The sequence below is a fragment of the Oncorhynchus mykiss genome, chromosome 18 (assembly GCF_057628025.1).
Source record: "Oncorhynchus mykiss isolate SJ-2025 chromosome 18, ASM5762802v1, whole genome shotgun sequence".
Classification (NCBI taxonomy): Eukaryota; Metazoa; Chordata; class Actinopteri; order Salmoniformes; family Salmonidae; genus Oncorhynchus; species Oncorhynchus mykiss.
The window spans coordinates 69086612-69112557 of NC_143039.1; the positions used below are offsets into that span (position 1 = coordinate 69086612).

At 41.5% G+C, this 25946-nt stretch overlaps 1 protein-coding gene and 2 long non-coding RNA genes across 4 annotated transcripts in view; 1 reads left to right on the forward strand and 2 right to left on the reverse strand.

Moving 5' to 3' along the window:
• LOC110496656 (alpha-catulin) overlaps window positions 1-2231 on the forward strand; it is a 118950-nt gene extending 116719 nt beyond the window's left edge. For both annotated transcript variants that reach the window (XM_036953442.2, XM_090209224.1), the window contains exon 19: window positions 76-2231. In XM_036953442.2, the coding sequence (XP_036809337.2) occupies window positions 76-240 (165 nt within the window). In that variant the 3' untranslated portion in view covers window positions 241-2231. The remainder of the gene's footprint in view (window positions 1-75) is intronic.
• Window positions 1-25946, reverse strand: part of LOC149975631 (uncharacterized) — a 40895-nt gene that overhangs the window by 8740 nt on the left and 6209 nt on the right. The gene's annotated exons all lie outside the window — the stretch shown is intronic.
• LOC149975632 (uncharacterized) lies at window positions 2217-3442 on the reverse strand. The gene is made up of 2 exons (XR_016488610.1): window positions 2742-3442; window positions 2217-2606 (listed from the first exon to the last, which is right to left on the reverse strand). It is a non-coding gene; the product is annotated as an uncharacterized LOC149975632 (long non-coding RNA).

Genomic DNA, 25946 nt, shown 5'->3' on the forward strand with positions numbered 1-25946 from the left:
CATTTTCTCCAATGTTTTTACATTGGTTAGATTTTTTTTTAAAATAACTACCATATCCTATGTCTGTGTCTCCAGTATAAGTCAGAGAGAAGCAGTCTGGACTCTCCACAGAGCTGGAGGGACAGGCAGTCGTCCACACCCATCAAAGACGGCGCGCTCAACGGCAAGAACAGCAACGGCTTCGGGGCCAAGTCCCTGGAGAAGCATATGGCCAGCCTCACCTTCCTGGAGAGCAAGTAGTCCAGTCTAGTGACCTTTGACCCCTAACCTGTATCACCTATCACAGAGCTGGAGCACACCATTGTCAACTACCGGGGGGGGGGATAGACGCCTCAGTCACTTCGACAATTTTGTCAACAACAAAAAAAAATACGCTCACTTATGTGCCTGTCAGTGTAATCAGCCCATTCACGTTGTCGTGTAACTAACCTGTAGCACATCTCAGCCAAATGTATCACATGTATAAAGAAAATATCTGAAATTTACTGAAATGAAAGCCATGGCCAGAGCATGATGCCATCATCACCATGTCTTTGAATCTTACCCAGTGATTTGGGCTGTTACCCCAGCTTTCTGATCACCTTGTCCCAGCTCAGTTTTTGAGCTGTCTTGTCGATACCTATGGCCATTGTCATGATGAGTTGGCAAGACCGACCAAACAGATCTGGGACCAGGACAAAGCTGATATTGCTCTCACTATTGTACACCAACCAAAACGCATCATGGCTTAGCAATTATTGAGTGTAATTAATGCAATCTCACTTTGATGCCAAATAAGAGAGTAAATTGAAGGTTTAATCACTGAATTATGCCACTTAGCTTGCTATAAACTGACTGACACATACGGTTCTTATTATGCCTCTATTTCAGCAGAGACAATTTTATCCGACTGACTTTCTACTCTCTGTAATGTATTGAATCATTTTCTGTGTATATGTGGTATACTGTTTTATCCACGTTTTCAGAAGACCTATCTAAATGATTGTTGATCCAGCGCATGAGTCAAATGAACTGTGGTTTTGAAGCTGTTCGTTATGAAATGTACTTGAAAGTAAAAGTATGTCCCAAATGGCAACCTATTCCACATACTGCACCCGTTCTACCAGTCACATTCTGTTAAAGGTCTCCGAAGCACACACATCCCTGGGTCGCTTGTCTTTTCAGTTCGCTGCAGCTAGCGATTGGAACGAGCTGCAAAACACTCAAACTGGACAGTTTTATCTCCATCTCTTAATTCAAACTCAATCATGGACACTCTTACTGACAGTTGTGGCTGCTTCGCGTGATGTATTGTTCTCTACCTTCTTGACCAATGTGCTGTTGTTTCTGCCCAATAATGTTTGTACCATGTTTTGTGCTGCTGCCATGTTGTGTTGCTACCATGTTGTGTTGCTACCATGTTGTTGTCATGTTGTGTTGCTACCATGCTGTGTTGTCATGTGTTGCTACCATGTTGTGTTGCTACCATGTTGCTACAATGCTATGTTGTCTTAGGTCTCTCTTTATGGAGCGCTGTCTCTTGTCGTGATGTGTGTTTTGTCCGTGCAGGTGGCCTTTTGGTAGTCCGTCATTGTAAATAAGAATTATTATTATTTTATTTACCCCTTTTGTTTCCTCCCCAATTTCGTGGTATCCAATTGGCAGTTACAGTCCTGTCTCGGCGATGCAACTCCCGTACGGGAGAGGCGAAGGTCGAGAGCCGTGGGTCCCAACCAAGTGGTATTGCTTCTTGACACAATGTCCACTTAACCCGGAAGCCAGCCCCACCAATGTGTCGGAGGAACACACACTGGCGACCATGTCAGCGTGCACTGCACCTGGCCCGGCCCATAAGAATTTGTTCTTAACTGACTTGCCTAGTTAAATTAAATACAAATATAGTGCACAACTTTTAGTTGCTCTGGTCAAAAGTAGTGGTCTATATATAGCAAATAGGGTATCATTTGGGAAGCAGTTTATTGTGTATCACGCTGTATTATTCTGGTACTTGAAGCAGAGATATCTGTATCCACAGAGATGAGTCTGGTCCTACTAAATCTGAATGGTTCGTTAGACTAAACCACCATATTAAGCTTCAGAGATAGTTGTGAATTAGTGCAGGTGAAGTCAGCTGCTGTTGAGTAAAGCCCCAGATGTGAAGAAATAGATTTAGTTTTGGACCATTATTCTTTTGACAGTTAAATGATTATAAATAGAACACAAATTTAAATAAAACATTATTTTTCTTAAAACAGGGTGGATTGGGTAATTTATTAAGTTATTTTGGTACATTGTCAATGACCGATGTAATGGAAATATCTTACGAATTTCTTACGGGCATAAGTCCATATCTGGACAGGGGTATGCTTTATGCAGGTACCTAGGTCTGGCTGGGTCTGAAGGAGACGAGGGACCCCTCCAACAAAGCTGCCCCAGGAAAAGTCACTCCAGCTGAGGTGAGTGTGACGAGTCCCTGTGAACTCTTCATTCCTCAGCATGGCTCAGGCTGGGTGCTGCTGGTCCGTTTAGAGATGACGCTCTCGTACTCCTCTCTGCTCAGGAGACCGTTAGTGACCATCTTGCTCTCTATTTTAAGGAGGATGACCGCAATATATCCCTCTGGAAGGCTGGTCAGATACACACAGGTAGGAGTTAGCCATGCTAATGTAATTTACCTTCTCAATGGGGTACATGTAAATGAAGCACTAGACTGACCAAGAATGTGTTTTAACTGGAATGAAGCTTCTGGAAATGTTCCTCACCTTTCCCAGTAAAAGTTTTGGCCTTTCAAGAAGAACCACATTGACCTCCAGTAGCCGTATGCAGCTGAAAAGAGAAACTAGGATTCCGTTTCAGGATCATCACAAAAGATCTACGAGTAATAAATGGCACTAACCATAAACGGTGGATTATCTGCCGACGTGCATCTCAATACGAGAGAAAATGTTGTAATCACCTGTAAGTGGTGTACTCCTCCCCACCTGTACAAGTTGGCCTCCCTGGGAAAAGTCAAACTCAGAGGATGACAATACCATAGAATATAGCAGTAGTATAACGTACCAGATAATAATAATATATATATTTATGTATGGAAGATAATATACCAGATTACATACAATTATTTTAAAAATGTAGTAGCACATAATCTCTTCGACTTCTCAGACACTCTGTTCTGCAGGCGACTGCAGCCAGCGCTTATTTGATAGTTGATAACTCTTGATTGTCCTGCCATTCTGAAGAATAGGGTGAGTCTCTGCCAGGGTGATCACACAGATTCTGCAAAAAAAACTGGTAGCGAAGTAACGCGTTGATCTGCTGTGGTCTCGTTGATGAGGTAACATGGGTCAAATTTGAAGTGGAGCAAGTGCATTACTCATCTCAATAGCAGGAAATGAACAATGATGTTCTTACCTATTTGAATGCTGAAGAATGCACTGGTCTTCACAAGCCGCACCCTTGATATCTAAGCACAACAAATACACAACTTTATGGTTTCATAACAATGTCAATAAACCAGTAGTAACGAACCATGGACGTTAAGGGTTAATAAGGGTTTTTGGACCAGCCCAACACTAACACATTAGTCAACTGCACATTCTATAAAATGACTGTAACGTAAACTCACCCCATTCCGTACAAATGTGCGCAACCGCAACATTCAAACGAGGCTACAAAGAAAAGTAATGGGACTGTAGCGACTCTGTTGACTTCCAAATCGGTGAACTAGGTTTCTATTCAAGCGTTGATCGACATGGTAACGGCTCTATAGTATTGGAGAAACGTTTAAAAAACTGACCCTCTGTTACATCGGGACGTGTCATGTCGTAACGTACAGCTCGCATAAAGCAACTATTTCTGTCTTACAATCTCTCTCCACCAGGTGTAGCACTTCTCTCATCCTTTAAAAACAAGAAATGGACAGTGACTGGGGTCAGGGTGGGATACCTAGTCATTTTTTTCGTCATCATTGCATGCGATCATCATTCTCAAAGCCACTGTTTACTTCTAAGATCACTTTAGCACCGATTCAAATTCGACACAAACCTTCAAATAGGTATGTAATGGCACATTATATAAACTCTTTATAGTGTTTTATTTACATTTTAAAGGTGATAAGGTGATAAGTTTGACAGCGCTAAAATAAGGGCAATTGTACGGACCAAGGCGATGTACGAGTTTACGTGAGTTTACGTTAAATGGCATGAAGGCTGCCATAACCAAAACACGTGTTTGTATCATGTTGACGCCCAAGCTCAGTGGTCAACATTGGTAGCTAAAAGACGTTACCTGTTTTATATCATCGAGTGTAATACCGATCGCTGACAGAGGGTGCCTTATTGTGTTGTTTTTTTGTCTTCCGTTGATAGACCTAGCTAGTACCAAAGGGCATCAGATAATAATCAAATATTTGACAGATTATTTTACAAATGCTTGGATTTGGTAACGGAGTGTAAATGCTGTTGCACTTCTTCTTCGATGAGTTTTAACTGCGGTTGGCATCCAATAAATGTTGCATTACCGCCACCTACTAGACTGGAGCACACCCTTAGACTTAACAAATACCCTACCATCTAACACTACACTCACTAAAAAAATAGCAAATATATATATTTCATTAATAATAATAAAAAAAGAACACCACTCTACTCCACTATTTAAATCTATTTAGTCCTACTTCAGGCCAACAACCTGAAAGGATGGCACACCACCACTTAACACACCCTGTAACGCTGATGTCAAGTCTCTGACACCCAAATACCTCTCTGCAGCTGCTACCACAAACTACATTTTCTGTGACATCCCTGCAGTACAGTTGATCACCATTGCTAAAAATCCAATCTTACTGAAACATAACACTTGTTTGTTTATCCCTCTGTAATGGTATAGATATACTACTCACACCACTTCTCTCAGGATCCCTCCCGCTTCACCCATCTTCCTCTACTTTATTCACTGCCTCAGCATATGACAAGTTCTGCACTACTCTAACCCTGGAAACTTCAACCTGCCTCTTTCTCAAAGGACATTTCTGATCCCCAGCCACATGGGCACCCCTACAATTAACACAACTCATTTCCCCAATGCTACACATTCCTTTGTCTCATATACGCTTCTAAACACTTCTCACACCTTGGACCCTCCCTCCTACACACTGCTGCCACATGCACATAAGCTCAACACCTGTAACAACGTAATGTGTTTGGCACAAAAGCTTGCACAGGATAACTTATAGTATATCCTAACATGACTTGTAGGGCAAAGACTCAACATCAAAGCTCAAAAGAACAGACAATGACTCCTGTTTCACCACTCACACCACCCTGTCTGCGTCGCAACAAACGACGAGCATCACAAACACCGGGAATCTTCCCCTTCAGTTGGTCAACTTTCACATACCGCTACCCCAGTAATCACTCCTTTCAATGGCGCCCTTTTCTTGAGAGCAAAACAATTCTCATCTCTTGCCCCCATTTGTTTAACGTGGAGCTCCTCCCTCTTACCAGCAGAAACACAATTATCACAAGACCAATTCTGGTTACCCTCACCGTTTACACAGCACCCAACTCTGGGCTGTTTTCGCCCAACCTGAAACCACAAATGGATCAGCCGAAAGGCAAGGGTCCACTTTTTCAAACAACTTCACTCCTACTGTCACAGACTCCTCTTTATCCTGACCCTCGGTGCAAGCCACAGACTCCGAGAACTTCACCACACCTATCACCTCCGATACTTCGCCCTCATTCACTTCCATTTCTCCTCCTGTCTTCAGCTCACTCTGCTTACACTTTCTACCATTCTTCTTTAACAAAACATGTCTCTTTTTTCCCAGCCATTTTTAACCACCTCAAGCTTGCCCTCTTCCTCCCTCTCTCTCTTAGACCTCCTCTGCCTCTCTTTTTCCCTCCATTCCTCCTCCATATTCTAAGTATATGTCTCCTTATGATAATACTGCACTTCTCCTGACATACATCTTGTTCTTTCCTTTTAACCGGCTGTCACAATCTCCGTACAGTCAGCAGGAACCCCTCGGGATGGGAAGTAGCTCAGTACATCCCACTTATAATGCAGCTGCTTCGTCTTCATGTTCTTCTTTATCAATAGCTACCCCAACTCTTTTCCATTTCAAACAAGCGCACTCTCTCGACCTTGGCTGCCTCCCTGATGTTTTAGCGCTGTTGCACATTTCTGGTCCGTCCATTTCAAACATCCGGAAGACTTCTAGTTGATATTTCGAAAATGTTCCAGGAACCTTTTAATCCAATATGAAATGACCTGATGTCAACAGCTGTTATCTTAATGTTTTGTACTGTACTATACTGTACCCTTAAATGTTACCTTTTCTTGTAGATGCAAGGATATACACTGTTAGAAAGGGAATATTTCTCTATCAAAGGGAAGGATGCTTGACAGTGACCTTACCATTTTGATTCGGTGTGGCTGCATACAGTGCAGTAGGCTGTCAATTTCTCATGCCCTTCAAACCCCACTTCAAGTGATTCATAAAAAATACAACCCCTAAAACTGGGATGAAAAAATTCATCTAAACAGGTGTTTCATCAATGAGTAATTCCCTTCATAATCAATACTTTTCACATCAATGGCCATTACATAATATATTTCAACTACATGACCAAAAGTATGTGGACACCTGTTCGCCGAACATCTCATTCCAAAATCATGACATTAATATGGAGTTGGTTCCCCCTTTGCTGCTATAACAGCTTCCACTCTTCTTGGAAGGCTTTCCACTAGATGTTGGAACATTGATGCAGGGACTTTGTTCCATTTAGCCCAAGAGCATTAGTGAAGTTGGGCAATTGGGCCTTGATGGGGTTGAGGTCAGGGCTATGGGCAGGACAGTCAAGTTCTTCCACAGCGATCTTGACAAACTATTGTATGGACCTCGCTTTGTGCATGGGGGAATTGTCATGCTGAGAGAGGAAAGAGCCGTCCCTAAACTGTTGCCACAACGTTGGAAGCACAGAATTGTCTAGAATGTCATAATATGCTGTAGCATTAAGATTTCCCTTCACTGGAATTAAGGGGCCTTGCCCGAGATATGAAAAACAGCCCCGGACCATTATTCCTCCTGCACCAAACTTCACAGTTGGCACTAGGCATTCGGGCAGGTAGCGTTCTCCTGGCATCCGCCAAACCCGTGCTTCACCTTTCCAGAGAACGCGTTTCCACTGCTCCAGAGTCCAATGGCGGCAAGCTTTACACCACTCCAGCCGACGAATGGCATTGCACATGGTGATCTTAGGCTTGTGTGCGGCTTCTCGACCATGGAAACCCATTTCATGATGCTCCCAACGAGCAGTTATCATGCTGACGTTCCTTCCTGAGGCAGTTTGGGACTCGGTAGTGAGTGTTGTAACCGAGGACAGGCGATTTTTACGCACTTCAGCACTCGGCAGTTCCATCCTGTGAGCTTGTGTGGCCTACCACTTCGTGGCTGAGACATTGTTGCTCCTAGACTTTTCCACTTCAAAATAACAGCACTTACAGTTGACCGGGGCAGCTCTTGCAGCGTAGAAATTTTACGATCTGACTTGTTGGAAATGTGGCATCCTGCGTCACTGAGCTCTTCAGTAAGGCCATTCTACTGCCGATGTGTGTCTATGGAGATTGCATGACTGTGGGCTCGATTTTATACACCTGTCAGCAACTGGTGTGGCTGAAATAGCCGAATCCACTTATTTGAAGGGGTGTCCACATACTTTTGTATATATAGTGTACATTTAGAACTTTTTCTTCTCTTCTCCCCTCGGGAAGTCAGAGGATAGAGCTGCTGACATAGCCCTACTTCTCCATCTGTATTCTCCTGAGAAGATAAAGTACAGACTTTCGTATAACCTTAAAGCTCCATACATTTTTCATTATGATAAATGAGGATGCCAGATCCTCCATGGACAGGCCCCCCCCCCCCCCCCTCTTTACAATGACTATATTGAAATATGACTTACTTTTCTAACTTTGTTGCAAGTTTTCTGTATATTCAGCTGTTTTTTTTTTTGTAGAGTAGACCTAAAAGCTCACATAGCCACACACACAGCAGTTTGATCGATGTGTGCCGAGATGCTTATAGCTTTACAACTTACAACGCCTGACCTCTCTCCTCCAGCAAAGTGTGCTTGGCTCATTAGTGTGCCTTTTACGCTCTGTTGCCACTAGATGTCACTGCTATACAAGTTTGGAGAGGTTAGTCAATGGTAAATACATGAGGTAACACAAGCCAATGCCATACCCATATGCCACTTATCCACAGTCTATGTGTTTTAATGGATGATTCATCGTGGTAGATCTTTAAAACTTACCACATAGCCTCCTACTGATAGATGTGCTTTGTTCTGATTCTGTTTTAGAATCAGAACAAATATTGTGTTGGTGCTAATGGGCTAATGGGAAATCTGTTATTTCAATATCAATATTACTTTTTTATACTCAGCTATAATGTTTCTCCCAGGCCTTGCATAAATGTTTGTTCTCTTGAATTTGTGTCACTGAAAATTCGGTAATAATTTCTAAGGGGTAGGAGTGTAATCATTTCTAAGGGGTAGGGGTGTAATCATTTCTAAGGGGTAGGGGTGTAATAATTCCTAAGGGGTAGGGGTGGGACAGAGGGACCATGGGAATGTTTTCCCTTCCTGAGTTTGAAAAATCGAGGAATCGAAATTTGAGACTCGATACTGACCGGTCAGATTCCAAGCATATCTGACGTGGCTGTTTGGCTATGTGGACAATTTGTAGGGAACAGTTTTTTTTTCTTGCACAAGGCAGCTTAGGTGAAATGACCTCATGTTGACCACATAATTGGTAGAGAGGAGGAGGAGAGCGAGAGAGAGAGCAAAAGAGAGAGAAAAAGAGAGAGAGCAAAAGAGAGAGAGAGGTACACAGAGTTTTTCCATGTATCGGCTAACTTTTGCCAAGCTTTTGGAAACTGTGGCTGAGTACTGCCTAAGAAATGTGTTTTTCCGTTACTCTTCTCTGTGGTAGTGTAGTCTGCAATTGATTCTGGGGAAAAAAATACAAAACTGCAGCTGAGACAGTGGAAATAAATATAAATAATGAATTGGATATGGTAAAAATAAAATAAAAAACAGTTATACAATACTTATACAAAAACAGAAATACAATACTTCTTGCAAGTCTGGGTTGGTGACAGAAATAGTAGTGTATTTAGTCTCTCGGAGTGGAGGATAATGCTCATCTCTCAACTGGCTGCAGTAAGTCAAGTGCTCAACAAGTTGTGTTACAATCTGTCACCACTGGAACAAAGATGGTTTTCTCAGAGTGAGCTGTAGAAGTGCCAAGGTCATAGACAAGCCTGTATTAAGACAGCATAGTTCAGTCACCTCTTACACTCACACTTTCTAGGGGGACGACAGGGATGAACCCACAGCCTTAACAACATTTCCTCAAGGGATTGAGTAGCTTTGTTTTACACAACTTAAACACAACGTGAAGAGTGAGTTTGTTAACCTAACTGGCAGGTGGTCTGACGTGGTGTTTGGAGTACTGGAGAATTCCTCAGACATCTCAGCACATGCATTGTAGAGCTCATTCAGACACACACACACACACACACACACTGTATATGCACACACCACTCCAATGTGTTACTCTGACTGATGATGATTATGAGCAGACTGAGACCTCCAATTGCTGCAGCTACAGACCGACATCAGCCGGCGAGGCTTCTGCCTCTAGCTCCACGTCAGCGAATGTTGCAACATGGTTGTTTGTCTCCTTGTTTGCCTCGATCCCTAGATGGAGTGACATTCTCTGGCTCCCTATAAACCAGTCAGCACTCTAGTCGTCTACATACCTCATCCACCCAGCCAAACATTTGCCTGATAAGGGATCAGCAGAACTTTATCATTAGGGCAATAAAGCACATTTGTGTCGTGGCTCCAAGATGTTCATGTGGTTGTCTGGTTTTTAACAGCTGGATGCAGAGTCTTTTCCAGGTCTGCTTCATTCAATAAAGCTGCACACTGGAAAATGAGCCTTTCCTGATCTTACAGACAAGAATCATCTGAAATATGGTTTAGACCACAAGCCTCTGAGGAGTTATCTACGAGCATTGGAAGACCTGTCGCCCGGTCATCAGGCACTGATGTGACCATTTCCCCATTCTTTACCAGGCAAAGCAACTGAGAACTGTTGGAACAGACAGTCAATTGTTGGACTTTTCTAAGTGTTTGATATGGCTGGTCTGTCCCTTCTTACTCAACTGTACATCAATAACCATCATTATCTTGAAAGTTCAACATTCTGAAGTGCACAGCTGTCTCTGAAGCTCAACACATTCTTTTGCAATGGCTTCATTTAAAGCTGGAATCTTTAACAGTGAAACAGCCACGTCTGTTTGCGATATTACAAAAACAAAGAAGTTACTGCAAACAACCAGCACAGTTTTTCCCCTCTGAGATCATTGCACAACTGATAGAAGAGGACAATGTGTACTGCAATTTGTTTTTACATTCTGCGCAGCTCGGAAACAAAATCAATACCAGCAGCGGTGGAGCGGCCAGTGGCGCAGTTTCCCCCTCCTGCAGATTCCATCTTTAAGACCAGAAAACTGAGAGAAGATTGAGTAAAGGGATGTTGTGTCCTTCCAGACTGAAAAAAATTGGTTACTTACTAGCTTTTCTTGTTTGAAAGAAAAGAGAGACACCTGCATTTGATGTTATCAGAAGGACAATATACTGTAGTTATGATGCCAAAAGTTAAGAGCCACTTTATTCACTTCAATATTAGTTTCAGTTTTTGAATTTTTCATGTTGGAACCTGCGTACATCTCAGTGGATGTGTGAGCTAGTAATGCCTATACTCCATGTAGAGTTATGGGAGGACAGCGTCTGATCCCAGAAGATTGGTTATTCCTTGATGGAAAATCCACTCTTGAGAGAATCCTGGATTATCGTTTCAAAGTCACAGACAATTTAATTTTGTTTTTTCCCTCTTTTGACAATATTTCTACTATTAAATGCTCAAGTTGATGTGGTGACGGTATTATAAGGTGATAAATCTGGTTTAGGCAGGTCAAGCACCACACTCTCTTATGGCCCTTGTTTCTGGCTCCTCTCCAAAGGACTCCTGAAATGAGTTGCTACCAAACATGGTTGCCTGATGCACTGAGAACCACCATGGGAATAATTTGTCATATTGTATTTGGGCTGATTCACTCTAAGAAAAAAAGGTGCTATCTATGACCTAAAATAGTAATGTGGCTGTCCTCATAGGAGAACCCTTTGAAAAAACATTTTTGGATCCAGGTAGATCCTTTTTGGTCTCAGGTAGAACCATTTTCAGTTCCACGTAGCACCCTTTCCACAGAGGGTCCTGCATGGAACTCAAAAGGGTTCTACCTGGAACCAAAAAGCGTCCTACCTGGAAGTAAAAAGGGTTCTCCTATGCGGACAGTTGAAGAACCCTTTTGGAACCTTTTTTTTCTAAGAAGAAGTGAACACACTAGACATGAGACTGTGGATGATTAAGTACAGATGAAGTCGGAAGTGTCCATACACCTTAGCCAAACACATTTAAACTCAGTTTTTCATAATTCCTGACATTTAATCTTAGTAAAAATGCCCTGTTTGAGGCCAGTTAGGATCACCACTTTATTTTAAGAATGTAAAATGTCAAATCATTCTCTCTATTATTATTCTATTTCAGCTTTTATCTATTTCATCACATTCCCAGTGGGTCAGAAATTGACATACACTCAATTAGTATTTGGTAGCATTGCCTTTAAATTGTTTAACCTGGGTCAAACGTTTCAGGGAGCCTTCCACAAGCTTCCCACAATAAGTTGGGTGAATTTTGACCCCTTCTTCCTGACAGAGCTGGTGTAACGGAGTCAGGCTTGTAGGCCTCCTTGTTCACACACACTTTTTCAGTTCTGCCCACAAATTTTCTATAGGATTGAGGTCGGGGCTTTGTGATGGCCACTCCAATACCTTGACTTTGTTGTCCTTAAGCCATTTTGCCACAACTTTGGAAGTATGCTTGGGGTCATTGTCCATTTGGAAGATCCATTTGCGACCAAGCTTTAACTGACGTCTTGAGATGTTGCTTCAATATATCCACATCATTTTCCTACCTCATGAAGCCATCTATTTTGTGACGTGCACCAGTCCCTCCTGCAGCAAAGACTCCCACAACATGATGCTGCCACCCACGTGCTTCATGGTTGGGATGGTGTTCTTTAGCTTGCAAGCCTCCCCCTTTTTCCTCCAAACATAACAATTATCATTATGGCGAAACAGTTCTATTTTTGTTTCATCAGACCAGAGGACATTTCCGATTTCAAATAGGCTTTATGGCGAAAGCACCACAAACGATTGTTAGGTCAGAGCCAAGTCACAGAAAAACACAGCCATTTTTCCAGCCAAAGAGAGGAGTCACAAAAATCCGAAATAGAGAGAGAATGAATCACTAACCTTTGATGATCTTCATCAGATGACACTCATAGAACTTCATGTTACACAATACATGTCTGTTTTGTTCGATTAAGTTCAAATAAAAAGATCTCAGTATACATTGGCGCGTTATGTTCAGTAGTTCCAAAAACATCCAGTGATTTTGCAGAGAGCCACATCAATTTAAAGAAATTCTCATAATAAATGTTGATGAAAATACAAGTGTTATGCATGGAACTTTAGATACACTTCTCCTTAATGCAACCGTTGTGTCAGATTTCAAAAAAGCTTTACGGAAAAAGCAAACCATGCAATAATCTGAGTACGGCGCTCAGAGACCAAACAAGCCAAAAAGATATCCGCCATATTGTGCAGTCAACAGAAGTCAGAAATAACATTATAAATATTCACTTACCTTTGATGATCTTCATCAGAATGCACTCCCAGGAATCCCAGTTCCACAATAAATGTTTGTTTTGTTTGATAATGTCCATCATTTATGTCCAAATAGCTACTTTTGTTAGCACGTTTTGTAAACAAATCCAAACTCCCGAAGCGCGTTCACTAGGAGCAGACGAAATGTCAAAAAGTTTCGTTACAGTCTGTAGAAACATGTCAAGCAATGTATAGAATCAATCTTTAGGTTGTTTTTAACATAAATCTTCAATAATGTTCCAACCGGAGAATTCCTTTGTCTGTAATAAAGCAATGGAACGTGAGCTACCTCTCATGTGAACGAGCCTCACGAGCTTGTGGCACTCTGCCAGACCACTGACTCAAAGAGCCCTTATGAGCCCCTCCTTTACAGTAGAAGCCTCAAACAAGGTTCTGGAGACTGTTGACATCTAGTGGAAGCCTTAGGAAGTGCAACATGACCAATATCCCACTGTATCTTCAATAGGGAATGAGTTGAAAAACGACCAACCTCAGACTTCCCCCTTCCTGGTTGGATCTTTTCTCAGGTTTTTGCCTGCCATATGAGTTCTGTTATACTCATAGACGTCATTCAAACAGTTTTAGAAACTTCTGAGTGTTTTCTATCCAAATATACTAATAATATGCATATATATATAAGCAGGCAGTTTACTCTGGGCACCTTATTCATCTAAGCTACTCAATTCTGCCCCCAGCCATAAGAAGTTTTACTGACTCCAACCTAAGTGTATGTTAACTTCCGACTTCAACTGTATCGAGGACTTCATTCTCACTGCCAGCTAGAGGTTCACTTAACATTCCACAAGTCAAATAGATTTTCTACTAAGTAAATACATATACCAATCATATCTGAGGAGCAGATTCAACCTCAGTTCTCAACCATGAGCACTTATGTGAATGACTGGCCACTTCTGTTAATTCCAGTTCCCATGCAATCATACTTTATGAAATTAGAACGGCTACAGTTGTGTAATGTCTTCTGAAACAATGGAGTCAGTAAGTGTCTCCTCCCTGGGCCTTCCGAGTGGCGCAGGGTCTTAAGGCACTGCATCGCAGGGATTGAGCTGCCACTACAGATCAGGGTTCGATCCTGGGCTGTGTTGCAACCGGCCGCGGAAACCCATGAGGCGGTGCCTGAGGCGGTGCACAATTGGCCCAGCATCCGGTGCTTCCTCCGAAACACATTGGTGCGGCTGGCTTCTGGGTTAAGCGAGCAGTGTGTCAAGAAGCAGGGTCGTGTTTTGGAAGACGCATGGCTCTCGACCTTTGCCTCTCCCGAGTTCTTACGGGAGTTGCAGCGATGGGATAAGACTGCACCTACCAATTGGATATCACGAAAAAGGGGTAAAAAGTACAAAAAAATACAAATAAAATAAGTGTCCCACATAAAAAAATACTATAGTATACTTAGTATGTTAGAAATACTTTAGTATTTACTGTTAACTATATTATAAATACTGTAGTAAAAGACAACTGTAGTATATCCTATAGTACATTCTGGCCTACTGGCCATTTACTCTTACATTCTCCACCCGGCACAGCCAGAAGAGGACTGGCCACCCCTCAGAGCCTGGTTCCTCTCTAGGTTTATATTCTCCACCCGGCACAGCCAGAAGAGGACTGGCCACCCCTCAGAGCCTGGTTCCTCTCTAGGTTTATATTCTCCACCCGGCACAGCCAGAAGAGGACTGGCCACCCCTCAGAGCCTGGTTCCTCTCTAAGTTTATATTCTCCACCCGGCACAGCCAGAAGAGGACTGGCCACCCCTCAGAGCCTGGTTCCTCTCTAGGTTTATATTCTCCACCCGGCACAGCCAGAAGAGGACTGGCCACCCCTCAGAGCCTGGTTCCTCTCTAGGTTTATATTCTCCACCCGGCACAGCCAGAAGAGGACTGGCCACCCCTCAGAGCCTGGTACCTTTCTAGGTTTCTTCCTTGGCCCCTGACTTTCTTGGGACTTTCTGTATTATTTACTGTAGTGTTTTTGCTGACTTTACTTTAGTATTTACTCTAGTGTTTTTGCAGACTGTACTATAATGGAGTATTTACTCTAGTGTTTTTGCAGACTGGTACTATAATGTAGTATTTACTCTAGTGTTTTTGCAGACTGGTACTATAATGTAGTATTTACTCTAGTGTTTTTGCAGACTGGTACTATAATGTAGTATTTACTCTTGTGTTTTTGCAGACTGGTACTATAATGTAGTATTTACTCTTGTGTTTTTGCAGACTGTACTATAATGTAGTATTTACTCTAGTGTTTTTGCAGACTGGTACTATAATGTAGTATTTACTCTTGTGTTTTTGCAGACTGTACTATAATGTAGTATTTACTCTAGTGTTTTTGCAGACTGTACTATAATGTAGTATTTACTCTAGTGTTTTTGCAGACTGGTATTATAATGTAGTTTTTACTCGTGTTTTTGCAGACTGGTATTATAATGTAGTATTTACTCTAGTGTTTTTGCAGACTGTACTATAATGTAGTATTTACTCTAGTGTTTTTGCAGACTGGTACTGTAATGTAGTATTTACTCTTGTGTTTTTGCAGACTGTACTATAATGTAGTATTTACTCTAGTGTTTTTGCAGACTGTACTATAATGTAGTATTTACTCTAGTGTTTTTGCAGACTGGTATTATAATGTAGTTTTTACTCTAGTGTTTTTGCAGACTGTACTATAATGTAGTATTTACTCTAGTGTTTTTGCAGACTGGTATTATAATGTAGTTTTTACTCTAGTGTTTTTGCAGACTGTACTATAATGTAGTATTTACTCTAGTGTTTTTGCAGACTGGTATTATAATGTAGTTTTTACTCTAGTGTTTTTGCGAACATCACTGTAGTATTTACTGTAGTGTTTTTGTTTTATTGTTTTTGACATAGAAGTGGAGGCTTTCTCCTTCAGGAAACCTACCTAGGTAGGACTGAGTTCTGAATGGATAATTCAGAGCTTTTACTATTTTCTATAACCTGTCGGGAACACAATATGTGGTCTCTACTTGGCATGTATTTTTTCACTTATGGGTAGCACAATATGTGAAATATGGGAGGGGAATGGGCAGGGTATATGCAAATTGAATACTGTAGTATTTACTATAGTTAAAAAAGTGTAGTGTTTTTGCAGACATTACTGTAGTATTTACTATAGTATTCTAGTATGTTAAAACATTCTATAGTAAGTACTACACATGATCGAGGTACTATAGTAAGTACTATAGTATTCTATAGTAAACTGTAGAATTTTTTCATGTGGGCTATGGTCGATTAGAGTGATGGTTGGTGGTTATAGAGATGGGTGGACGTCAGTGTTGAACATCAACATCAACGTCACTCTGAACATGAGGTAACGTTATGGAGACATTATGGTTTTAATCTTTCTGCTGATCACGCTCCAAACAGACCAGCTCACGCATTTCTCTCTCTGATGACATCACAGGAGAAAATCGCTATTGACCAAACAGGGCACACTTTGCTCTGTAGAAAGTGATTGTGTCCATTGTTTCTGAACATGATGACCTTACAGCAGATAATCACACATCTGTTGTGACTGAAAAGGCCTAACTTTGTCTAAGTGCTGCTGTATGTGATGCTATAAAAGCTCTATTCATTTTAGTTCTGTTTCTAGAACCTACAGGCTCTGTCCTACTTGTCTTGGAAATCTGGTAACCAGTTTTCATAGAATGGGGCCTGTAGTCTGATAGTGCAAGACAAACCATAAATGGTGGCCTTTTCCTTTGTCCTGCCCTGTATCCCTTCTTTACTCCTCTGTCCTGCCCTGTATCCCTTCTTTACTCCTCTGTCCTGGCCTGTATCCCTTCTTTACTCCTCTGTCCTGGCCTGTATCCCCTCTATACTCCTCTGTCCTGGCCTGTATCCCCCTCTATCCTCCTTTGTCCTGGCCTGTATCACCTCTATACTCCTCTGTCCTGGCCTGTATCCTCTCTATACTCCTCTGTCCTGGCCTGTATCCCTTCTTTACTCCTCTGTCCTGGCCTGTATCCTCTCTATACTCCTCTGTTCAGGCCTGTATCCTCTCTATACTCCTCTGTCCTGGCCTGTATCCCCTCTATACTCCTCTGTCCTGGCCTGTATCCCCCTCTATCCTGCCCTGTATCCCCTCTATCCTCCACTGTCCTGGCCTGTATCCCCTCTATACTCCTCTGTCCTGGCCTGTATCCTCTCTATACTCCTCTGTCCTGGCCTGTATCCTCTCTATACTCCTCTGTTCAGGCCTGTATCCTCTCTATACTCCTCTGTCCTGGCCTGTATCCCCCTCTTTCCTCCTCTGTCCTGGCCTGTATCCTCTCTATACTCCTCTGTCCTGGCCTGTATCCTCTCTATACTCCTCTGTTCAGGCCTGTATCCTCTCTATACTCCTCTGTCCTGGCCTGTATCCCCCTCTTTCCTCCTCTGTCCTGGCCTGTATCCTCTCTATACTCCTCTGTCCTGGCCTGTATCCTCTCTATACTCCTCTGTTCAGGCCTTTATCCCCTCTATACTCCTCAGTCCTGGCCTGTATCCCCCTCTATCCTGGCCTGTATCCCCTCTATCCTCCACTGTCCTGGCCTGTATCCCCCTCTATCCTCCTCTGTCCTGGCCTGTATCCCCTCTATACTCCTCAGTCCTGGCCTGTATCCCCTCTGTCCTCCTCTGTCCTGGCCTGTATCCCCTCTATCCTCCTCTATCCTGGACTGTAATCCCCTCTATCCTCCTCTGTCCTGGCCTGTATCCCCTCTATCCTCCTCTGTCCTGGCCTGTATCACCCTCCATCGTCCTCCATACTAGCCTCTCAGGAGAGCCTTAACGTTAGCTGATTTGTAGAGTTTAGATGTGCTGATTCTACTTAAAGGTTTTAATGGTATGTGGTGCTCAAAAAAAGGTGATGACATCTCCCAAAAAGAGCACAACAACAACAGCAACAAGACATTGGTTGGAATGAGCTTTTGTTAGATTTGGTTCTGGGTGATGAGATGACCTACATACTGATGAGGGTGCCCATTGTGTCAAAACAGACTCAACTTACTGTTGGAGGACTTCCTGGCTGCAGGTTGGAGACAGAGGAAGTACTCCTGATTGTCAGAGCAGGGCACGGGCCAAACCACCACATGATTAAATGAGGACAAACATTTCTCTACTCAGCTTCTTCCATCCCCCCTCCTGGTTTTCATCAAGGAGGAAGATATCAGTCAACATATTTATGTGTCCCTGGCGGCTCACACAGACACCGGGCACTAAACCCAGTGCATGAGCTTTCTAGGTCAGGGTTTGAGGAGATTAGAGGAGTGAGGGGGACTGTGATGTGATGTTGACGCATGAACTCTTGGTTTTGATAATGGCTTCACTGATTTTCAGACAGCCTGGCCTGAAGTAGCCTTGCTGGTGCAAATCTGTTATCTTAATTTAATCACTGTTGTTGTAGAGAATGTTATTGAGCAGAAGGAAATGCAAACTTGTAGTTTACTAGACGTTTAAAAAGGCTTCTAATGTAATTTCCACTGAAAAATGTCAGGTTTTATTTGCCCTATTGAAAAATGTATCAACCCCTACAAAAAATGTCCATGAATTATAATTCACAATATAATTGACATTTCCTGTTGCTGCATGATTATTTTCCTGCTGTCAGAAACTGGTCACACTAAGATAGTAGATCTGTAAGCAGGACTAGATCTGTGGTGTGATCCATCCTTGTCCACATTGTTTTGTTCACTCTGATTTGACCTGACCTCTGTCCTTTCTTTGCCTTACCTGGAAGGTTTAAACTCATTCCTGATGCTCATGACTTTCTAACATGTTTTGTAAAGAATGTGTTCAGTATGTATGCATTCATATACAGTACCAGTCAAAAGTTTGGACACGCCTACTCATTCAAGGCTTTTTCTTTATTTTTACTATTTTCTACATTATATAATACTAGTGAAGACATCAGAACTATGAAATAACACATATGGAATCATGTAGTAACCAAAAAAACTTAATACAAATCTTGAGATTCTTTGAGATTCTTCAAAGTAAAACCCTTTGCCATGATAACACTATTGGCATTCTCTACACCAGCTTCATGAGGAATGCTTTTCAAACAATCTTTAAGGAGTTCCCACATATGCTGAGCACTTGTTGGCTGCTGTTCCTTCACTCTGATGTCCAACTCATCCCAAACCATCTCAATAAGGGCGGCAGGTAGCCTAGTGGTTAGAGCGTTGGGCCAGTAACCGAAAGGTTAATAGATTGAATCCTCAAGCTGACAAGGTAAAAATCTGTTGTTCTGCCCCTGAACAAGTTAGTTAACCCACTGTTCCCTGGTAGGCCATCATTGTAAATAAGAATTTGTTCTTAACTGACTTGCCTAGTTAAATTTAAAAAATGTAAAATACGGTTGAATTTGGGTGATTGTGGAGGCCAGGTCATCTGACGCAGCACTCCATCACTCTCTTTCTTGGTCAAATAGCCCTTACACAACCTGGAGGTGTGTTGGGTCATTGTCCTGTTGAAAAACAAATGATAATCCCATGAAGCACAAACCAGATGGGATGGCGTATCACTGCAGAATGCTGTGGTAGCCATGCTGGTTTAGTGTACTTTGAATTCTAAATAAATCACAGACTGGAATGAACGTATCCTCTGCAGCAGAGGTAAATCTGGGTCTTCCTTTCCTGTGACGGTCCTCATGAGAACCCGTTTCATCGTAACTTTATGGTTTTTGCAACTGTACTTGAAGAAACTTTACATTTTCTTGAAATCTTCCACATTAAATTACCTTCATGTCTTAAAGTAATGATGGACTGTCGTTTCTCTTTGCTTATATGAGCTGTTCTTGCCATAATATGGACTTGCTCTTTTACCAAATAGGGGTATTTTCTGTATACCACCCTTGCCTTGTCACAACACAAACAGGAAGGAAATAAATTCCATTAATTAACTTTGAATTTAAATGCATTCCAGGTGACTGCCTCATGAAGCTGGTTGAGAGAATGCCAAAAGTGTGCAAAGCTGTCATCAAGGCAAAGGGTGGCTGTTGAGTTGTTGAGTTTATTTTATGTTTACAGGAACAGTGCACATTAATCAACGTTTCAGTAAAACTGCCGGGTTTTAGCCAATTTTCAACCGCAGCCCAGGGACTGCGGTTGAAAATTGGCTAAAACCCGGCAGTTTTACTGAAACGTTGATTAATGTGCACTTATAATTCACAATATAATTGACATTTCCTGTTGCTGCATGATTATTTTCCTGCTGTCAGAAACTGGTCACACTAAGATAGTAGATCTGTAAGCAGGACTAGATCTGTGGTGTGATCCATCCTTGTCCACATTGTTTTGTTCACTCTGATTTGACCTGACCTCTGTCCTTTCTTTGCCTTACCTGGAAGGTTTAAACTCATTCCTGATGCTCATGACTTTCTAACATGTTTTGTAAAGAATGTGTTCAGTATGTATGCATTCATATACAGTACCAGTCAAAAGTTTGGACACGCCTACTCATTCAAGGCTTTTTCTTTATTTTTACTATTTTCTACATTATATAATACTAGTGAAGACATCAGAACTATGAAATAACACATATGGAATCATGTAGTAACCAAAAAAACTTAATACAAATCTTGAGATTCTTTGAGATTCTTCAAAGTAAAACCCTTTGCCATGATAACACTATTGGCATTCTCTACACCAGCTTCATGAGGAATGCTTTTCAAACAATCTTTAAGGAGTTCCCACATATGCTGAGCACTTGTTGGCTGCTGTTCCTTCACTCTGATGTCCAACTCATCCCAAACCATCTCAATAAGGGCGGCAGGTAGCCTAGTGGTTAGAGCGTTGGGCCAGTAACCGAAAGGTTAATAGATTGAATCCTCAAGCTGACAAGGTAAAAATCTGTTGTTCTGCCCCTGAACAAGTTAGTTAACCCACTGTTCCCTGGTAGGCCATCATTGTAAATAAGAATTTGTTCTTAACTGACTTGCCTAGTTAAATTTAAAAAATGTAAAATACGGTTGAATTTGGGTGATTGTGGAGGCCAGGTCATCTGACGCAGCACTCCATCACTCTCTTTCTTGGTCAAATAGCCCTTACACAACCTGGAGGTGTGTTGGGTCATTGTCCTGTTGAAAAACAAATGATAATCCCATGAAGCACAAACCAGATGGGATGGCGTATCACTGCAGAATGCTGTGGTAGCCATGCTGGTTTAGTGTACTTTGAATTCTAAATAAATCACAGACTGGAATGAACGTATCCTCTGCAGCAGAGGTAAATCTGGGTCTTCCTTTCCTGTGACGGTCCTCATGAGAACCCGTTTCATCGTAACTTTATGGTTTTTGCAACTGTACTTGAAGAAACTTTACATTTTCTTGAAATCTTCCACATTAAATTACCTTCATGTCTTAAAGTAATGATGGACTGTCGTTTCTCTTTGCTTATATGAGCTGTTCTTGCCATAATATGGACTTGCTCTTTTACCAAATAGGGGTATTTTCTGTATACCACCCTTGCCTTGTCACAACACAAACAGGAAGGAAATAAATTCCATTAATTAACTTTGAATTTAAATGCATTCCAGGTGACTGCCTCATGAAGCTGGTTGAGAGAATGCCAAAAGTGTGCAAAGCTGTCATCAAGGCAAAGGGTGGCTGTTGAGTTGTTGAGTTTATTTTATGTTTACAGGAACAGTGCACATTAATCAACGTTTCAGTAAAACTGCCGGGTTTTAGCCAATTTTCAACCGCAGTCCCTGGGCTGCGGTTGAAAAAACAATTACAATATAGACAGTCATTGAGCAGTGAGCACACGCAGAGCAACATAGGACAAGCAAGACATAGCATACAGACAGAGCAACATAGGACAAGCAAGATGTAACATACAGACAGAGAAACATAGAACAAAAAGCAGCAAGACAATTCATAAAAGCAACAAAGTGTTTCCACACCTCACAAGCTACAGACAACAGACAACATGGAAAGCAGCAACACACAGCTAGGGACCATGTTCACAAATCTGATTGACCTTTAGCCATGTCTTCATGCATTTTGTGAAAGTGTGATATGTGGTGCAGTTATGTGTGTCTGATGGCAGTGTATTCCAGACATGGGAAGCTCTCACAGAGAAAGCGGATTTACTAAAAGTGCTTTTCCTTAAGGGAACTATACAGTCACCTCTCATGGCAGACCTTGTGGATCTGCTGCCATATGTTTGGGTTTTCTGTTTAACAAAAGTACTGTATGGAGGGGGAGCCAGGCCATTTAGGATCTTGAATACAAGACATGCGTCGGGGGATTGCACAAGATTTTCCCAACTCAGGAGCTCATGCTTTCTGAGGATGTAACAGTGATGATGGCTATTGGGCTTCCTATCAAGCACTTTGAGAGCCTGTTTGTAGACAGACTGAATAGGTTTTAATGTTGTACAGCAAGCTTGGGCCCAACTAGTCAAGCAGTATGTTAAGTGGGGGAGTATCATAGATTTGAAGTACAGTTTTGCTACCTCTGTAGTCAAACAATTTCGTATAAATCGGAAATGAGCTAGGTTGAATTTGGTTATTTGAATGACCTTTTTCACATGCTTTTTAAAAGAGAGGTTGGAATCAAGTATGATGCCAAGGTACTTCAAATCAGATACCACCTGGAGCTTCTCCCCTGACACATAGACATCTGGCTCAGTAGCAGCTGTTGCCCTCTTTGTGAAGAACATGCAAACAGTTTTTTTCACATTGAGATGCAAACACGAGTCACTGAGTCACTTTGTAACCTGAACCATTATAGTAGTGAGTTCTTGGGGGAGCATCGGGGGAAAAGTTGAACTTGGACAATTTTGTGATGAGAATCTCATGGTTAACAGTATCAAAAGCCTTCCTTAGGTCCAGAAACACAGCCCCAACAACGCCCCCTCTGTCCATCTTGGACTTCACATTTTCCAGAAGAAAGCAGTTGGCCGTTTCTGTGGAGTGTTTCGCTCTGAAGCCAAACTGCATGGAGTGTAATGTGGAGGGGCTGTTGTTGAGGTGGGCAATCAGTTGTTCTGACACACACTTTTCAACAACCTTTGACACCACAGGTAGTATAATAATGGGCCTGTAGTTACTCACGTCAGCAGGGTCGCACGATTTAAAGATGGCCGTTATTATGGCCGACTTCCATACCCTTGGAAACATCCCGAGACCAATAGATGTGTCGGTGACCTTAGTAATGGGGCCAATGAGTGACTCTTTGTAGTTTTATGAAAGGTAGAGTCCAGCCCAAACACATATTTGGCTTTAGAGTTCTTTAGTGAGCTAATCACCTTGTTCACCTTTGACTCAGAAACCTCCCTTATGATGAAGACAGGTTGAGTGTAATTTACTAGCACTGAGCCCAAGAAACCAGTGGAGGGGTTCTGTGTCAGTACCCTGACAGTCAATAAAGTAGGAATTGAAGGCTATTGCTATTTCGACTGCATCCTGTATTAGTTTGTTATTTATTCAACATGATTTCTAGTCTTTTTGCAGTTTTACTATGGTCTTTCCCTGTTAACTTTTTTAGATTCTTCCAGATCAATTTAGAATTTCCCTTTGGTTCACCAATTATGTTAATAAAAAAGTTTGCCTTGGCCTGTCTGATTTCTTTCATCACCTTATTTCTCAACATGGTAAACCTACGTCTGTCATGCTCTAATTTGGATCTTAGGGCTATTTTTAGAGCATAGTCTCGTTGTTTCATCAATTTCCAGATTTCTCCATTTAGCCAAGGAAGAGTGCTCTTTTGGCCAGGTTTGGATTTGATTTTCTTTAGGAAGCCATTTATTGTAGTCTGGATTGTGGATAGAAAAACCTGACTATCAGCTTCCACGTCTGTATAGGACAAGAGATCATTCCAGTTAATTGCGTTTTCAAAATAGTTGAATTCACTCTTAGGTATTCTTAGCTGATCCGGCTTTCTAACAGTAGAGAGGTAAAAACCTGCTCTTAGACAGCTTTCTGGCTGTAAGTGTCAGATTATGATCGCTACTTTGAAGAATATCAAATCTAAAATACTTTTTTTAGTTACTACATGATTCCATATGTGTTATTACATAGTTTTGATGTCTTCAATATTATTCTACAATGTAGAAAATAGTAAAAAATAAAGAAAAACCCTTGAATGAGTAGGTGTTGTAAAACCTTTGACTGCTACTGTAAATACAAGTAATTAGCTGCCCACACATTCTGCTCATGTTAATTTATCACATTCTTATTTCTTCCTGATAGCTTGTAGTCTGCTTGCTGTCTGTAATGTTACAGGTCATAACTTTAATGGCATTTGAATGATGGTACCATGTACTCTCTGACTCAGCCAGGTTATTCTGGTTCATTGGAATCCAAAATGTCCTGGCTCACTCAGCCATTCCAGGTATATTTTGTATCTTTCCATGTGGAAATGTATTCCTTATTGATATGGGGCATTTTTTACATTGTTCCTGTGGTTGTCTGGTTTTTAACAGCTGGATGCAGAGTCTTTTCCAGGTCTGCTTCATTCAATAAAGCTGCACACTGGAAAATGAGCCTTTCCTGATCTTACAGACAAGAATCATCTGAAATATGGTTTAGACCACAAGCCTCTGAGGAGTTATCTATGAGCATGGAAGACCTGTCGCCCGGTCATCAGGCACTGATGTGACCATTTCCCCATTCTTTACCAGGCAAAGCAACTGAGAACTGTTGGAACAGACAGTCAATTGTTGGACTTTTCTAAGTGTTTGATATTGCTGGTCTGTCCCTTCTTACTCAACTGTACATCAATAACCATCATTATCTTGAAAGTTCAACATTCTGAAGTGCACAGCTGTCTCTGAAGCTCAACACATTCTTTTGCAATTGCTTCATTTAAAGCTGGAATCTTTAACAGTGAAACAGCCACGTCTGTTTGCGATATTACAAAAACAAAGAAGTTACTGCAAACAACCAGCACAGTTTTTCCCCTCTGAGATCATTGCACAACCGATAGAAGAGCACAATGTGTACAACACTTCTTTAATTCTGCCGAGCGATGCTCCTTAGCAACCAAAAAAAAAGATAGCTTGTAGAGTGGCCAGTGGCGCTGTTTCTCTCTACTGCAGATTCCATATTTAAGACCTTATTGTTTTTTCTTGTTTGAAAGAAAAGAGAGGCATTGGAAAATATACTGTAGTTAGGATGTGTGTAGATTATTGTATTGATATATTTTTACATTTATTTTTATTTAACTTGGCAAGTCATTTAAGAACAAATTCTTATTTACAATGACGGCCTACCCCGGCCAAACCCTAACTTTGGACGACACTGGGCCAATTGTTCGCCGCCCTATGGGACTCCCAATCACAGACGGTTGTGATACAGCCTGGAATCAAACCAGGGTCTGTAGTGACAACTATAGGACTGAGATGCAGTGCCTTAGACCGGTGTGCCACTCGGGAGCTTCAGTATTAAACGTTAAGATCCACTTTATTCACTTGAATATTAGTTTCTTTACTTTCTTTACTGTCGTTTTTTTGTGGTCTGTCGTTTTTTTTTTTTGTGGTCTGTACTTTTCTGTAGTATTTACTGTAGTGTTTTTGTGGACTGTACTATACTGTAGTATTTCCTGTAGTGTTTTTGATGACTGTATTGTAATGTAGTATTTCCTGTAGTGTTTTTGTGGACTGTACTATACTGGAGTGTATTTGTTGACTGCACTATACTGTAGTATTTCCTGTAGTGTTTTTGATGACTGTATTGTAATGTAGTATTTCCTGTAGTGTTTTTGTTTTTAATGTCTTTGTCTTATTCATAGAAGTGTAGGCCTTCTCCTAAAAGAGCTCATTTTAACCTGTAGGTAGTTACGACTGAGTTCTGAACAGATCATTCAGAGCATCAGCTCTTTTCTATAACCTATAGTGAACACAAAATATGGTCTCTACTTGGCATGTAGTTTTCTAACATACGGGTGGCACAAATTGTGAAATGGGGGAGGGATGTTGGCAGGGTATATGCAAATGTAAAATACTGTGATATTTAATATAGCTAAAAAATTGTAGTGTTGCGTATCTTAGGGTTTTGCGGACATGACTGTAGTATTTACTACAGTGCATTTTTGCGAAATATACTGTAGAATTTACTATAGTATTCTAGTATAGAAACATTGTAT